The sequence below is a fragment of the Berghia stephanieae genome, chromosome 11 (assembly GCF_034508935.2).
Source record: "Berghia stephanieae isolate SIO BIC M18660-M18661 chromosome 11, UCSD_Bste_1.3, whole genome shotgun sequence".
NCBI classification, from domain to species: Eukaryota; Metazoa; Mollusca; class Gastropoda; order Nudibranchia; family Aeolidiidae; genus Berghia; species Berghia stephanieae.
Genome location: NC_088370.1, coordinates 21,904,305 through 21,923,584, shown reverse-complemented (window position 1 = coordinate 21,923,584; position 19,280 = coordinate 21,904,305). Strand labels below are relative to the sequence as shown.

The 19,280-nt window shown below is 33.6% G+C and overlaps 1 protein-coding gene across 2 annotated transcripts in view; it reads right to left on the bottom strand.

The window, feature by feature from the left end:
• LOC144956675 (uncharacterized) overlaps nt 1-18,796 on the bottom strand; it is a 57,498-nt gene extending 38,702 nt beyond the window's left edge. Inside the window, exons 1-2 of one of the 2 annotated variants that reach the window (XM_078887328.1) lie at nt 18,672-18,796; nt 10,011-10,104 (exon numbers count right to left, since the gene is read on the bottom strand). In XM_078887328.1, the coding sequence (XP_078743454.1) occupies nt 10,011-10,098 (88 nt within the window). In that variant the 5' untranslated portion in view covers nt 10,099-10,104; nt 18,672-18,796. The remainder of the gene's footprint in view (nt 1-10,010; nt 10,105-18,671) is intronic. The other variant, XM_078887327.1, reaches the window with a different exon arrangement.
• Nucleotides 18,797-19,280: the final 484 nt, after the last annotated feature.

The window sequence follows — 19,280 nt, the reverse complement described above, 5'->3', positions numbered from 1 at the left end:
CAATATCAAAGTAACTGATTAGTTAGTCCGTGTGGAATAGATGTATACAGAGCAATATCAAAGTAACGGATTCGTCGGTCCGCGTGGAATAGATGTGTACGATCAAAGTAACAGATTAGGGACCAGACACATGTGATTTTTACAGCGTTTTGAATGCACTCTCTCGTCAAAGTTATCTGTGACTGTTTCCAGTTTTGACTGTACTGTAATAATAATAATAATAATAATAATAATAATAATAATAATAATAATAATAATAATAATAATAATAATAATAATAATAATAAGAAGAAGAAGAAGAAGAAGAAGAAGAAGAAGAAGAAGAAGAAGAATATTAATGATAATCCTTTCTTTAAAGAATATAGCATTGTGGAGAACATTGTGCTTATTTGAGTCAATAAAAAAATTGTACGGCGCACAACTCTACTGAAAGATTTGAAAATTAGAAATCTATTTTTTACAGATAGATAAACAGATAACTTGATTTCCTTTTATAATTCATAGTCAGTTTGAAAGTTCGTTGAGTCACACAGATATCATATAATACGTACCGACGACACTAACACTCTCAAAATCAACCAATTACGTCACTGTAAAAAGTTGTCAGTTTGGCGTTTTTACGACAGGAAGAACAACCAAAAGTTGACAGATGGATTTTGACCATTGTTTTCATATTCAGTCGCCATTTTGATTTGTGAAGTATTGAAGGGTAGTGCAAAGCAGTCGGAGGGTCTTTTTTACTATTAGGGTTAGCTCGAGATCGAAGGATTTTTTTCTATTAGGGTTAGTCATAAGTCTTAGTAATGGTGCTAGGGTGTTTGTTTTTCTATAAGTTAAGTAAAGGGGAGACATTCCGAAAGCTCCTACATCCCCAGTATAATGTATTCACTTAATGTAAATGTTGCTCTTAGAAGCTTGAAAAAAAAATATAATGTGAAATTGAATGTAAGCTTCAATTTAATTACAAAAACAGATCAAATGAACGTTTCGGATTTTCCCTTTATCAACAAAACAGGATGAATGAAACACCACAGGTGAATGAGATAATGTGGTAGTGGCGTAGTTAAGATGAATAAACAAAACATTGGTTGGCAGGGAATTTGTATGCTCCTTTGTAAGGAAGCACGAATTAAAATAGAATGTTAGATATTTCTAAAAGGTGCGCAATTTAATAAGTGAAAAGAGGGGAGGCAGAGAGGAACTGTGTAATGCAGTTTAGAAAGTGAAATATAAAAACGTGTAGACTGTTGTTGGAAGATAAATACAATTGAATTGAAATCCTTTCTTTAAAAAAAAATATAGTCTAGCCTTGTGGAGAACATTGTGCCATTTGAGTCAATAAAAAAAATTATACGGCGCACAACTCTACTGAAAGATTTGAAAATTAGAAATGTATTTTTTACAGATAGATAAACAGATAATTTGATTTCCATTTATAAATTAAAGTCAGTTTGAAAGTTCGTTGAGTCAAACCGATATCATGAAATATGTACCGACGACACTAACACTCTCAAAAACAACCAATTTCGACACTGTAAAAAGTTGTCTGTTTGGCGTTTTTACGCAAATCGTCGCATTCGAAATAATGTATTCACTTAATTACTTTAAGGATTTGAGATCTACACTAAGTTTTCAACAGCTTTCATCTATTTATGACATCAAGTATTATTATTGCCCCTTTGATGCTTTGAATGTGATGGTTTCGGGTGGATAATACCCAGGTTTAACTTCTTTGGTAGTAAATAAAAAAATAATAATAATCTAAAAAGTCGAAATTTAAAACAAGTAAATATAAGTTGCATTGAAGGTAAAATACGGTTTTAGAAAGACCTTATTAAATGTTATGAATAGTCAGGTGGCTCCGTATTGCAGTGGGTAAGCTGTCAAACTCTAACCTTGAAAGTACTGGGTTCAATTCCATTGTGGACAATTTTTTTTTAAAGTTTACTTTATTGAGAAAGACATCATTTTCGTTGTTATAGTTACTGGACATATATTTAAAACCTTAAATTAATCTATTATTATTATCATTTATTATTATATTCTTAAAAGAAAACAACAACGGTACCAGTCAATATGTTATCGACGTGCATTTATATGTAAACGTCGATTGTTATCATTTTATAATATTTTATCATTATCATCAGTGTATTCGTTTACGGCGTCTTTGTCATTTTATTGGGGTTTTTTGTCTTTTTTTTCTTCTTTTTTTTATTTTTTTATTTTGGTTTGTTTTTGTTGTTTTTCACACAAAAAAAACTTCCTGTCTCATCATTGTTTATGTCTATTTACCTTATCTACGCGATTCACACTACACATCTCTCATTCGTCCTTAGTGTCTTATTCGTCGTGTTTTGTTGATAAAGGGGAAATCAGAAACGTCCACAGTATGTCTTCGTCTATTAAATTGAGGGTTACAATTCAACACTTATCGTTATTTTTTCCTTCGAGCTTCAAGCAGCAACATTTTCATTAATCAACCAGCAGCGCCAACGGAGGTGCATAAAAATGGTGCGTTTTTGTACACCTCCAGTGGAGGTGCATAAAAACGGTGCCAAACGCCACCAAACATGATCACCAGAGTACTGTACTGTAAGGTAGGTTCTCGATCCCAGGATCGTCTTTCAACTCTGCTCACGTCTGCTACTTGAGGTTTATTTTCGCAGTTGATTTTCTTACCACAACCTGTTTTCACACACGGACAACTATATGTTGCTGTGTCACGGGTCAGAGGCTATAGCGGCTTACACTTCATGTTGGGCCACACAGAAAAATCAACAGAGGATGTACCAAGTTACACAGAAAATGTTGTTTACCAATCTGCCCCCATTAAATAATGGTGGGGATAATATCGAATGGAAATAGTTCATTCCCCGCGAAATTGTGGGCTTTTTACTAGTAATAATAATAATAATAATAATAATAATAATAATAATAATAATAATAATAATAATAATAATAATAATATAATAATAGTAATAATAAAACTAATAATAATAATAATAATAATAATAATAATAATAATAATAATAATAATAATAATAATAATAATAATAATAATAATAATAATAATAATAATAATAATAATAAGAATAATAATAAGAATAATAATAATAATAATAAGGGTCTATTCAAAGGGAAGACCGGAATTACCCAGACGTCAGCCGTCGTGCAGCGCCGCATATTGAGCCAGGGCGAGGTGACTTGCTCAAGGCCACACAGCGCAGCGGCGGGTGGTCGAACTCGGTACCTTTCGGGCACGAAGCAAAGACCGTGCCGCTGAGCCATATGCCCCTTTAGTAACTTCGATTCGCCATTTGTATTTTTCTACGTCTAATGGTAAGGCTTTTTGACCCCCCCCCCCCCCCCCCCCCCGCCCAAAAAAAAAAACAAGAAAAGAAAAATGAAAAAAAAAAAAACAAAAAAAAACCTCCGATTTATATTCATACGCACCAAAAGATTATTTTAGATGGCAATCAGCTGTCTTTTCACCCTATATTTAAGATATTAAAATGGGTGAACATATTATTCTGCAATCGTCGAATACATCTTTTATTCAACGCGTTCGAAGCATTATTCAACGATTACATTTTTAGAAAAAAAAAGGATAGGGTTTTCCAATTGAAGGGGTGGAATAATTCATGATAACTAGAGCATAAAACGGAGAGGTATGTAATGTATGTCTATATGTATATATATATATGTATGTATAGATGGATGTATGCATGGATGGATATGTGTGTGTGTGGTCCTAGTACACTAACTGCACCTTGTTGCTTCTGTCACTTTGTCACATCATTTATTTCTGTACCTGTATCTTACATCAGCCGATCTCAATTATGAGCATTATGCAGAAGGTTTCCAGCATTCTGCGAAAAACAAACTTTAATAGGATCTAATAGTCTGATGTCACGTCCACCCAGCAACTAACAGCTTGGTTCTAAACAAAGAAAGTCGGTACTTTTTTATTCTTCATGCTGGGTAGAACTTTTTCACATTATTGTGATCAGAATGTATAAAAGTCAAAACATGATCAGATTTATAATGTTTTTCTCCTCTGGATAAACTTTTATACTCGTCAGAGAAGTATTTCATAAGGGCGGTGATGGAGAGAATGGCGCCATTGTTCCGATAGTTTAGAGCCATTTCCTAATCGACGAAAGATCAGATTAAAAAGATTTATTGGGCAATGGTATAGTGCAATAATCACTTAATGTCCTAATATGGTCTTACAAGAGGTCTCTAGCAAACAGGAAAATTTAACATGTAGGACGAAACATGACGCCTGTTAGGCGATATTACTATTTTTTACAACGACAACGCTATAAGACACGGTTTCGGTCTTTTCAACAACAACAAAAAATTACCCATATTGCGCAGTTTTAATCATTCTGTATCGTCATTATAGGTTTAAAAAAAAAACATTTTTGGTGACAAATATTAATTATCTGTGTTGATACCCGTTTTGCGACCTCATTTTGGGGGTCTGGCATAAAAGATATAACAAACTTGGCAAATGTTCCACAAAAACTCATGAAGGAATGACCTCCGTATTCTTCCCTCTTATCAACATTGTGCCATAGTGTGTCGCCATAGAGAGATTTTATAGCTTTAACTTATGGGGTTTTTTTTATTAGAATATTGCAGAGTTGAGAATCAAAATGTTATGACAAAATTGATGTTAAAAAGTTATAATTTTGAATAATAATTAAAAATTCGCATACCTTATCCAAAATATCTCTCTATGGTGACATAATACATTTTGTCTGTGATAACTGGAAATTTTCAGACAATTTCATTGAATAGGTTCTGAGAAACGTTTGACACAGTATCCCATAACCTTAGAAAAATATTGAGAAAATAGAAAAAAAAAAGTTCCGTTTTTCAAACTTTTCTTATTACCGGTACCCTTTCGATTGTGTTTTTCGTGCCCTTATAGTCTATTTTAAGAAGTTGGACTTTAACAATATTATTTCTAAAATAATAAAATATCGTTTACAACCAAAATCTCAAAATCAATTTGTTGAAGGATTTTCCTAAGAATTAGAACCAAACCACACCCTAACGGCCAGGTACCAATTTTATACCTGTTTACGATAAAAAAATGTTATTAAAGAACATTTTCCAAGGACTCGAGTAGGCAGGCGCCGGTTAGAGCGAGACTCGAACCTTGGACCATCCGATCGAATTCGTGTGTCATACAACAAGAACACATAGCCGCACATGGTTCGATATTCTTTAACTGAATGGATCAAAATACATTTCTCCTATATTTCAAACATCAATTTATAGATAGTATGCGTTTGGCTAAGAAGCTCATAACATTGCCATCCGGAAGTATAACGGAGCAACACACAAAACTGTGTGTATCCATGAACGTTTATAGCCTGGTTAACACAGTTTAGTGAGAATTACTCATGAATGCGGATGTCAAAAAACAATAACAAAGACCCGTGTGACGTCAACTTCGAACTATCTATACAAGGATCGCAAGAAACATAATCTTGCATACACTCAATGTGCAGAAAGCGTTTTTAGAAATTAGGGAGGGGCATTGGAATGCGATATATGATAATAATATGAAAAAATGTGTATGAAACAGTACCAGACAATGCAAGAAAGAAAAATACAAGATATAAAAAAAAAACAATCCCCCAAAATCAGTCTACCATATATCAAACACTTAAAATCTCGATTCTTATAATATGCATTCAATGCAGTCATTTAACCCTGTCCTTGCCAGCAACAGGAAAAATCGTCACATTTGTTATGATTCAACCAACAGTTTTCTTATTCTGATTTCATTTTGTTATAGTTCAAGCTAAAAAAAACATGAAACTGTTGCAGAGCTCATTTTTCTGAACAAAACATGAAATATACTCGTTACTTATCTGTTTGAAAAATATATGTTTGTGTTGGGTGGGTTTGAAGTTTGGGGTAAAATTCTAATGATAAATGAAATAATAAAATAAAATAAAATTCCCTTTATTCATCCCGTAGGGGAAATTTGTCTCTAGGGTCTATTCCAAGGGAAGACTGGAATAACCCAGACGTAAGCCGCAGTACAGCGCCACAAATTGACCTAGGGCGAGGTTGACTTGCTCAAGGCCACACAGCGCAGCGGCGGGTGATCGAACGCGGTACCTTTCGGGTATGAGGCAAAGACCGTACCGCTGAGCCACGCTGCCCCCTGGTAAGGAGAGAGTTAAGCACTCTCTGGAAACACATGTATTTTAAAATTTAGCCAGAAAACTCGTCCTTCGAATATAGATCGATTTCAATACCCATCATATTGGCAAAAATCTCTCAAACCTGGGACTTAACGAAGTCTTTCTTAAAGACCTAGGTTTGAGAGATTTTTTGCCGGATTTAAATCGATCGAAATTTGAAGGACGAGTTTTCTGACCAAATTTTAAAATACAAGTTTTCCAGTGGACGGCAGTTAGCTGGTTAAATACACACACACACACACACACAAACACACACACACACACACACACACACACACACACACACACATATATATATATATATATAATTATGGATCATGATATTGCAAATCTAAACTTGAATATTTTTTACGTTTGTTTACAGGTGACTGACTTCATTCACAAAATTTAACCATTGTAGAAAATCATTTACCATTTCATTGTTTGACATTGTCGGATGCGAAGAAACAGAAATTTTGGAACAAGGCGTTGCACCCAATATAGAAATAATAAAAAAAATATACATACGCAATTCATGACAGCGTTGATGCTTAAAGCCCAAAGAAGAAACAATAAATATCAATAGGAATTTGACATCTTTTATTCGTCCTTAGTGTTTTATTCATTGTGTTTTGTTTTTTTAAAAAAATAAAACCCAAAATGTCTACATTATATGATGTCCTTTATTAAATTATTGTTATTTGATAAACAAAAATGAATAAAACAGCTTTAATAAAAAGAACAAAATATCTGCGGCTATGTGGTCTAGTGGTATGACACTCGCTTTCGGATCGGAAGGTCCTGGGTTCGAGCCTCGCGCTCGGCGCATAGTTGAGTCCTTGGAAAAGGCTCTTTACTCACATTCTCTCACAGTGTAAAATGAGTACCTGGCCGTTAACAGCGTTGTCTTTGTCCGAAAAATTGTAATATGGCCTAACAGGCAGCATGTCCCGTCCTACATGTTAAATGTTGCTGTTGACCAGGGACCACTTGTAAAGCGCTTTGAGCACATTTAGTGGATATTGCGCTATATAAAGCTCAATTTTAAAAATACCAAACATGGAACGATTCCGACAACGACTCAAGACAACCACCAACAAAAAACATGCATTTGTTGTTGGCTGAAGAAGGGTTTTGAGCGTGAAACGTTCCATATTTGGTATTTTGTTCTTCTTTTTTTTAAAAGTTGTTATGTTCATTTAAAAAAAATTACTTTTAACAGTCCCAGAGATTCTGACAGCTTAGAGCCATTGTGTGATTTATCAACGTAATTAGTACAGAATTTATGCAAGAAAGAACAAATACTAGGGAAAATAAACCATCCCAAAATTCAGTCTTCTTCGACTAAAGATCGAATATCAGACCTCCTCAATACAGGACATCTCATCTCTCCATCAATTCCTCCCTTTCCACTTCTTCTTCCTCCTCATCCATCTTCTTCTCCTCCTTCTCCCCTTCCTCCTCCACCTCTCCTCCTACTCTATCTCCTCCTCCTCCTGCTCTTCTTCTTCTTCTTCTTCTTCTTCTTCTTCTTCTTCTTCTTCTTCTTCTTTTCTGTCTTCGCTTCCTACTTTGTTTATCATGCACCGTGTAGAAATTCATGACTATATACTAATAGAGAGAGAAAGAGAGAGAGAGAGTAACTTCGTTCTTCTGTTTATTTAGACGAATAAACCAAACGACATAACTACAAAAAAAAGTGAGTTTTGATTTCCAGACTACAACAAACTTTGATTTTCTCTCATCATTTGAATTTAAAATATAAGAACCAAACATGAATATAACCGTTAAAAAAATAGAATTAACTGCTAAAAACGGAAATTTTCACAGTACGTTCGAAAACCTGGGGAGTCACACAAAAACACAAGAAGAGTTTCAGTACTTCTAAAACCTGGTGAGTCACAAAAAATACATTAAGAGTTTTAGTACGTTCGAAAACCTGGGGAGTCACACAAAAACACAATAAGAGTTTCAGTACTTCTAAAACCTGGTGAGTCACAAAAATTACATTAAGAGTTTTAGTACGTTCGAAAACCTGGGGAGTCACACACACACACACACACACACACACACACACACACACACACACACACACACACACACACAAACACCCTTACGAAATTCAGACCTTTATAAACAAATTCGTCCGCAGAGTTTTGAAAACAGATGGCAAGACCACATTTCTAATATGTGAAAATGCAGAAAGTCAAACCAAGGACACATCAGCACCCAAAGGCCATCATTGACTAAAAGCCTGACATTGACCACAAAATAACGTCAAAGACAAATCTTTGGCCGGACAAAATACTAAGAATATAGAGAAGAGCCGCTAGACATACCCATACCAAGCTCGAAAAAAAAGGCAGAGGACGTTGGTGCTTGGTATGGGTAGGTCTAGCGGCTCTTCTCTATATCCTTAGTATTTTGTCCGCGCCTGACCTCGTTATCCGGAAGACGGCAGAGGACGGCAGTGCCGGGTCGTCGGAGTCCGTCTCCGGTGTGGGTTAGCCCTAAGTCAAGTAAGTTTTTGCGGCTGTGTGGTCTAGTGGTATGACACTCGCTTTCGGATCGGAAGGTCCTGGGTTCGAGCCTCGCGCTCGGTGCATAGTTGAGTCCTTGGAAAAGACTCTTTACTCACATTCTCTCACCGTACTCAGGTGTAAAATGAGTACCTGGCCGTTAACAGCGTTGTCTTTGTCCGAAAAATTGTAATATCGCCTAACAGGCGTTATGTCCCGTCCTTCATGTTAAATGTTGCTGTTGACCAGGGACCCCTTGTAAAGCGCTTTGAGCACGTTTAGTGGATATTGCGCTATATAAAGCTCAAGTTTTTTTGTTTGTTTTTTTTTTTAAAGTTAGGTTAGTACAAAACTTTCGACTCCTACAGGTTGAAATTGGAAAGTCCTTTTTCCTCTACATTATAGTAAATAGCAGAAACGGTTTTTTTAAAACTTTAAACTCCAGAGAGGTAAGCGGTAATTGTTGGCTAGATTTGAATAGAGATTTAGGCCCGTTAATCAAAGTGAACAATGTTAGTAAATGTGAGTTTTTTGAAAACTAAATATTGCGTTGGATTCGCCACATTATCGAGTAGAAATACCTTTATTCAAGTGTTAGGGATTGAGAAATGTTATCTGGACAAATATCAGGATGTTACAAACAACTAGTCAAAAGAGTTAATCAATTCTACAGATTTGTCATTCAAAGAATATGTTGACAGTAATGTTAATGATGACGATGATGATGATGATGATGATGATGATGATGATGATGATGATGATGATGATGACGATGATGATGGTGATGATGATGATGATGGTGTCCGGCTATGTGATCTAGTGGTATGACAGTCGCTTTCGAATCGGGAAGTCTTGGGTTCGAGCCTCGCTCGGCGCATTGTTGAGTCCTTGGAGAAGCCTCTTTACTCACATTCTCTCACCGTACTTAGGTGTAAAATGAGTACCTGGCCGTTAACAGCATTGTCTCTTCCGAAAAAAAAATGTAATATCGCCTAACAGGCGTCATGTCCCGTCCTACATGTTAAATGTTGCTGTTAACCAGAGACCCCTGAAAGCGCTTTGAGCACGTTGATATAGCACGTTGATATATCGTGGACATTGCACTATATAAAAGCTCAATTTAATGATGATGATGATGATGATGATGATGATGATGATGATGGTGATGATGATGACGATGATGATGATGATGATGAGGATGAGGATAATGATGACGATGACGATGGTGTTGATGATGATAACCATGAAGATTACAACAATATTGAGAGTAATGATAACTTACGACTGTAACACACGTTACAATAAAAAGTCATCACAATTAGGAGAAGCAAGGGTTTCCGTGAATGGCGACTCATACTCGGACGTTGCATGAGAACCTGTGAAGTATGAAAATAAATACGTATTATATTTTGTTTACAAGTTGGATATTCAAGGTCAAATTTATTTATTGGCTTTCGCCAATCCGATTTACATATATACAAACGTTGAGTTTTATTAAGAGTTGAATCAATAAACTGATAAATTAATGTTCATATAATAGTAATATACAGTTTTTGACATTTATTAGATTTTCGGAAATCAACCTTAAAGTTAGTAAATATGAAATATGAGAAAAGGAAATATAAGTCTAAAGTAAATCTAGACAGAAAGTATATTTTCGTTGAGCTAAAGGTGTCAAGAAAACAACCAAAAAAATCACATTGTTGCGTTTTATTCCTATTTGACTTTATTATTTAAGTGACGTGTAAAGTAATGACCCAACTCAATACGATAATAATAATAATAATAATAAATAATAATAATAATAATAATAATAATAATAATAATAATAATAATAATAATAAAAATAATAATGATAATAATAATAATAATAATAATAATAATAATAATAATAATAATAATAATAATAATAATAATAATATAATAATAATAATAATAATAATAATAATAATAATAATAATAATAATAAATAATAATAATAATAATATAAATAATAATAATAATGATAATGAGAACAATAATATACTTTATTCATCCAAAAAAATGGAAATTCGTTTTCAGACGTGGCATGCATAAAAATGTATAAATACAAAGTTGAGAATCTATGGCGACAATGTATACATTCATTTACAAGTTCAGATCTCTGGGGATTATTTAAGAAATGAATGTCAGAAAACATTAATTGAATAATTTCAGTTCGGTACAGAGTACGGACATCATTTTAAAAGGTGAAGGTCAGAAAAATGACTGCTTACCTTGACCTTCGATTTAAGTTATTTAAGCAGTAATAACACGATTACGTCATGAGCGGCCATTAATGCATTTTTTGCTTGACCGCTTTTTTTCCTATTATAGACTACGAATGGGGTGTTATAATAATAATAATAATAATAATAATAATAATAATAATAATAATAATAATAATAATAAAATAATAATAATAATAATAATAATAATAATAATAATAATAATAATAATAATAATATATAATAATAATGATATAATAATAATAATAATAATAATAATAATAATAATAATAATAATAATAATAATAATAATAATAATAATAATAATAATAATAATACATAATAATAATAATAATAATAATAATAATAATAATAATAATAATAATAATAATAATAATAATAATATACTTTATTCATCCAAAAAAAAATGGAAATTCACTTTCAGACGTGGCATGCATAAAAATGTATAAATACAAAGTTGAGAATCTAGGGCGACAATGTATACATATATATATATATATATATATATATATATATATATATATATATATATATATATATATATATATATATATATATATATATGCAATTGCACAAAAATGTAAAAATATTCAACCAAGAACCAATAGCAACACTTTATATATTAATTTGATAAATTGAGATAGGCCATACCTCTGGCCTTTAGTCCAAACGTGTGTGTGTGTATTTGAAAGATAGTATTTAATTTAAATCACAGTTGCGCGTTAAAAATTCGAACACCATGTGGCAAAAATGAATTATTACATAATAGGGTTTTAGCTACGTTCAAACCTAATCATACGGGCCAAAAGTCCAATTTGTACAGAGTAAGAAAGAGTTATATGATAATAATGACAACAATGCATAAGAGATGATAATGATGATGATGATACAAATAATACGTATACTTTTGTCACCACCACCACAACCACTACTACTACTACTACTACTACTACTACTACTACTACTACTACTACTACTACTACTACTACTGCTACTACTACTACTACTACTACTACTACTACTACTACTACTACTACTACTACTACTACTACTACTACTACTTCTACTACTTCTACTACTACTACTACTACTACTACTACTACTACTACTACTACTACTACTACTACTACTACTACTACTAATACTACTAATATTGTAAACACGCCTAACAGGCAAGACGTGTCGTTGTGTGCTCTGGTGTATTTTAATTGTTTTGTGATTTCTACATATTGATACCGGGACATTTTTACTTCGTTGTACTCGTTAAAACATACTGTTTCTTATTGTATAGTTTTTATCAATTCTTAAGAAAGGACTACTGTATAATTCTGTATTTTATCATGGAAACTGTAAGTTTTAAAAGATTTTTACACAGTCACTTAATGGCCGCCGCACTCTTACGAACATTGTTCATCTTATTTTTAGCCGTGATTTACCACCATCATTATTTTAATAATTGTGAGCACTTTTATTCAACATCTGATTTTTGCAACAGGCCTCGAGGCGGTAAACGTAAACAACGTCACATTCCAGCTGTGATTTTTAACTCAAGTGATCCGATTTTTTACAATAATATTAATAAGAACAGGCCTCGTGGAGGCAAACGGAAACAACATAACATCTCAATGGTAACAACTCGTCGTCCACCCCGCCCCCAAACAAACCCCCGTCCACCACCAACACTTGTAACTGTACCGACGACAAACAGTTTCACAAACGACAACAATAACATTGTTATTGGTCTTCTGAATGCACAGTCCTGCCGTAACAAAACCGAAGAATTGAACGATTTATTAACGGAGAAGAACTTCGACATATTATTTATAGTAGAGACATGGCTCTCACAGTCTGGAGACGACCCAGTTGAAAAAGCTATGACACCCCCTGAGTACCAATTTAGATCGTATCCAAGGAAAGATCAGCGAGGGGGTGGCATTGGCGTATTTTATAATACAAAATTATCTAAACATGTGAAAATCCTCGAAATGCGCTGCAAAACAATGGAGGCCATTGATCTTAGATTATCCCTCCAGAATACAAGATACAACTTCAACTGCATCTACCGACCGCCAGCAAACAAGAAAAACAAAATAAAATTACCTGATGTTAGGAAGGAAATCAACGAGATGCTAACTTTGCAACACACGCGTCCTGGCCATTCAATTATACTCGGCGACTTTAATTTTCACTTCGACAACGTCACAGACACCGCTAAATTGCACGAGTCATTATCGGAGAACAACATGTGCCAGATCGTAACAACGCCAACCCACTCTGCTGGTCATATTTTAGATTGGGTAATTGTAGAAAATTCAGAGTTCCAAAAAACCAACGCCACCGTCGATTATCTCCCCTTTTCGGACCACTCCCTCATTTCTTTCAATCTTGACGTTTCAAAACCATGCCAAGAAACCACCACCACATCAACCAGAAACATTAAAGGCATTAATTTGGACAATTTCAGAGGCGATTTAGAAACAAAACTTACAAAAAATTCAATGATTTCTCCAGACCAGTGGAATAGTTGTCTCATCGAAACGCTTGACAAACATGCGCCATTCCAAACAAGGACCGTCACCAACCGCAAGTATGCTCCGTGGTATACGTCGGACGTTAAAGAAGCTAAAACGAAGTGTCGGAGAGCAGAAAGACTGCTGAAAACATCAGGCCTTACGATTCATCGTGAAATATTCAAGAACGCATTTCGTGCCTGGAAGACAACAATAAAAAAGGCAAAGACCAGGTATTTTCTTTCAAAATTCGAAACTTCTAAATCTTGTAAACAATCATTTAACATCTGCAAAGATCTACTTGGACGTGAAAGATGCACTTCATTACCATCTACAACCAATCAAAGAGACTTGCCAAACACATTTGTCAACTTTTTAAAAGACAAAATCCATAACATTCGTTCAGAACTAGATCGGCATGAACCATTTATAGATACAAATACATTCTGTGGTACCCCTTTAGACAGGTTCCAACCAGTTTCACCTAGTTTCATAAACGAGTTGATAAAAAAAGCCTCCATTAAATCCTGCGACCTTGATCCCCTACCAGCACAGCTTTTGGCCAGCTCCATCGATACATTATTACCATTCATTACATCAATCATAAATACATCCATACTGACTGGCGAAGTTCCATCGTGCTTTAAAAGTGCCCTCGTCAAACCAATTCTGAAGAAACCATCACTGGACCACAATATATTAAACAATTATCGTCCTGTATCAAATTTACCTTTTTTGTCAAAACTTTTGGAGAAGGTAGTTCTTACACAATTAACATCTCATCTTAAGAACAACAGTTTGGAACAACCCTTTCAGTCAGCCTACAAACATCAACACAGTACTGAAACGGCGCTTCTTAAAATCTTTAATGACTTGTTATGTAATGCTGATGCTAACAATATCAATGTATTATGCCTTTTAGATCTTTCAGCTGCCTTTGACACCATTGACCATGACATTTTGTTAAGAAGACTAGAAAATACGTTCGGCATAAAAGGAATTGCCCTTAAATGGTTTACATCATATTTACAGGATCGATGGCAGACTGTCGTGGTGAATGGTGTTCAGTCAGAACAAGTTTTACTAAATTTTGGAGTGCCACAAGGCTCTGTTCTTGGCCCTGTCCTTTTTACTGTATATATGCAGCCCCTTTCTAGTGTGATATCCAGATTCAATCTGAGTTATCATTTTTATGCAGATGATACGCAAATATATGATTCAGCACCCCTTAGTAATTTACAGTTCTTAATACAACGAATTACGAGCTGTTTTAATGAGATTAAATCTTGGATGTACCACAATAAGTTAAAATTAAATGATAGTAAAACTGAGATTTTAATGTGTGGAAGGCCGAGTATCCTTAAACAGGCAAATAAATCACCTATTACTCTCGGAAATAGCACAATAGAATTTTCAAATAAAGCAAAAAACCTTGGCGTCATCATTGATAAAGATCTTTCCATGACAAGCCACGTGAATAACACCATACAATCTATGTACATAGAAATGAAAAAAATAAGCAAAATTCGTAATTTAATACCGAAGCATATAACAGAACTTTTAATTAATTCCCTGGTTTTGTCTAAATTGGACTATTGTAACTCCCTTTGGGCGAATTTAGCTAAAGATAAAATTAGCAAACTTCAGGTTGCTCAATATAACGCAGCCAGGCTCATTGTACGCAATAACAAAAAAAAACCCGTCAGCAACTCTTCTTCTCCGTGAGTTACATTGGCTTCCTGTTGAAAAAAGAGTTGCCTATAAGATGTGTACTGTTGTCTACAAATCCCTGAGCACGAACAGTCCCTCCTATATTAAAGACCTTCTAAACATATATGTCCCCAATAGAAACTTGAGGTCAAGCAGTGACCAATCAATCCTTGTCAAACCTAAGCCATTGCGTAAAATAGGTGAACAGTCTTTTCAATTTTCGGCCCCCCACTTTTGGAACTCTCTCCCGTCACACGTGAGATGCTCGGATTCGTTGACAACGTTCTTCTTCTTCTCTTCTTCTTCGTTCCCATCACGTCACATGGTCAGTCCGGTCTGGTGAATGAAGCCCACAGTGGTCCTGAGGTCGTCCTCACTGCCGTACAGCTTCTTTGTGTATGGGGTTGGGTCAGGCCAGAAGTTCCTTCTCAACTGGTTGTACCTTGGACATTCCATTAGGACATGATGTTCAAATCTCGCTTAAAGTTTTATCTTTTTACGTCATAATGTTGCAATATTATTTTCATATTTTGTTGTTGTTAAATTGAATTCATATCACGTTTCCTTCACACTTGTAACACTGTAATATGTTTTGTTTTTATATATATCACTGTAAAGCGCTTAGAGCCTGTGACAATGGGGTAAAGCGCTATATAAATGCCATTTATTATTATTATTATTACTACTACTACTACTATTGCTATTATTATTATTAAGTAGTAGTAGTAGTAGTAGTAGTAGTAGTAGTAGTAGTAGTAGTAGTAGTAGTATAGTAGTAGAAGAAGAAGTAGTAGTAGTTAATAATAATAATAATAATAATAATAATAATAATAATAATAATAATAATAATAATAATAATAATAATAATAATAATAATAATAACAATAATAATAATAATAATAATAATAATAATAATAATAATAATAATATAATAATAATAATAATAATAATAATAATAATAATAATAATAATAATAATAATAATAAATAATAATATAATAATAATAATAATAATAATAATAATAATAAATAATAATATAATAATAATAATAATAATAATAATAATAATAATAATAATAATAGTAATAATAATAATAATAATAATACTGCCTTCCTAATATATTTTTCAACTTACGAATGACATATGTGACCGTTCGCCTCAAAGCGGTATTAAGTCGGGATGGTTAAGATGTTGAAAATTGAATTTATAGCCAGAAATATCAGACTTGTGTTGAGTTTGTACGTTTTATTGAGGAGAATGGATACCATATTTTAGGGTGCCGATGCCAACAATTTATATTTTTGACCACTTTAACATTAAATTCGGTTTTTACGCATTCGGTTCGTTCCGACATAATACCGTTTTGAGACGACGGGTCACATATGTCTGTCTTTTTATTTCCTGTTTTTAAATGCTGGTTACAAGAACATCATATTAATGTGTTTTGTTGCTTGTTAATTTCAAATATTTAGATAGTGTCTACTTCGTACTGAAATAACGTCTTATTTTGTTCTTTTTTTTTCTTGGACCCTTCTTATAGTAGGGGGAATTAGGTCCAAAAAACCCTTGAATTGTGCAAACAAGGTTGAAAGCATGAAAATTACATATGTTGTAGAATATGAAAAACCCTATAATTTATGATATAGAACCACTCTGAGAGATCAGTATTAGTTGAGATACAAGGTTTTTAAAATTAGAAAATTTTGAAATGGACGACAATAATTTCTATCATTTTTATTGTGTAAACATTCGAGGCAAGCCGACCAAAGGTTGTTTTACGTCATCCTTTGGATTCCCATTGGTGACTATTTTTAGCGTCGAAGCGGATGTTTTCCTTTCCCTTTACTTTCGATTCACGAACCATACAAATTATTTAATCATAAATATTATTCAATTTCGCTTGTTTTAAATGACGTCTAGCGAGCAATATTCTATAATAATATGAGATTTTTTTTCTGCATCTGATTTAATAAGTATAATCAATTGCTCTAAAACGGACGGGCAGACGGGAAGACGAGCAGAGGGGTAGACAAAACAGACTAGCAGAACACAGCTCAATAAATGCCGATAACCGGTGTTGACAAAGGACAGTGCTCCTTCTCCCCCTCTCCTGTTTTCTTTTCTTTCCAAATATACTGCTATAATCATTTTACGTGAGTTAAAACCTGTTTCAGTCAAACTTGATGACAGTAAAGAGTCAGCATACCATTTACATTGCTATAATTATCATCATTATCATCATCATCAACCACTATGATGCTGTATTGTTGCAAGTTATTTACTTTACGTTATTTCCCTCAAAGGGACAATGGGAGAATGTTCTATTTGTACTGTTGTGTCCTTATGTAAGGCACTGCACACATTTTGCCTGCTGATGATGTGTCTTTAACAGAAAGAACGAAAGAAAGAAAGAAAGAGAGAGAGAGAGAGAGAGAGAGAGAGAGAGAGAGAGAGAGAGTTATGAAAGAATATTGCATATGCCTAATAAAGTAATGCGTTTGCATGAATTCAGATACACATACAATAGCAAAAATAACTGCTCCCAGAGACTGGGACAAGTGTTTGATATGCCAACAAGATAACACAGACCGTTTATAATGTCCCTCTAAATGAGATTACTGAAAGTTTAAAACAAAATGATACTAAGTGGCATAAGTATTGTCGTTATTTCCTCGGATAAGTAATGCTATATAGGAAAAAATAAAAGTGCTAAAAACGCACTGTTATGATAAATTGCCAGAGTGGTTCTATATCAGGTGTTATTTATACGGGTCATAGCTACCTATATGCCAATTTTCAGGATTAAAACCCTAATGTGCACGGTTTTAGCCTAATTTTCCCTAATACAATGAATATGAAGAAAATATATATTTTTACGCAGTTATTTCCCTTGTTTAATATAGCTGTAATAGGTAAAATCCAAGGCCTTAAACCGATACGTTATAATTGATTGCCAGAGTGGTTCTATATCAGATGTTTTTTCTATGGGTCTTAGCAATCTGTATGCACATTTTCATGCTTTCAACCCGAATTTGCACGGTTTTAGCCTAATTCCCCCTACTATTAGCCTTTTAGAAGAGATGGTATGATAGGAGGATATTTTGTGGGTCTGAGTATGGCTGAACTGTCGCTCTTCCTGTGAAATTTTCACATTGCCTAAATCGCCAGAACAACGTCACAGAATGATTTTGTCCATATTGCCCGAATTATCACTTCAATAGAATTATATTGAGCCTAATAGCAAGAATCGACGTGTACATATTTGCAGGTCTGATAACCCAAAGTGTTATGGCCTCATTGTTGTCATAAAAATACTCTCAAACCATCGTAAAATATTGTCCATTACTAGCAATATTATAATATTAAGCCCATAATTGCGTTCGGTTATCAGACCTACAAATGTGTACACGCCGGCCCAGAATTTGAAAAAAGAAATTGGTAAGAACTATTAATCACCTCTATACTTGTCTGAAAACGATACCAAACAGCTGAGTGACGTTAATACCTGGATTTCATTCGCAAAGAGAACACTCAAGAAACACTAAAAATCTACCACATCAGAAGCTGCTCCAAAGAACTGTGAAAGTCATTTGAGTTTTAACCAAACAATTTCAATAGCAGCACGCCGTTCAAGCGTGTTGAAAGTCATTTAATAAGCTTAACAATAACATAATATTATATTTACATAAATAGTTTGCAACTTCTACCTATTTTCACTTATCGTATCATTTTTTTCTTTTATGTTCATGTCTATTGACGACAATCTGAACACTACGAGAAAAAAAATGTTGATGTATGTATCTCAATGAGTTATCGGTATTTAAATATAATTTTTTTTGAATGCTTGAATAAGTTACTACTAGACTATTATTATGAGGTTAGTTGAAGTAATGATAATGGTGACAATAATAATAATGCTAATAATAATAATGATAATAATAATAATAATAATAATAATAATAATAATAATAATAATAATAATAATAATAATAAATAATAATAATAATAATAATATAATAATAATAATAATAATAATAATATATAATAATAATAATAATAATAATA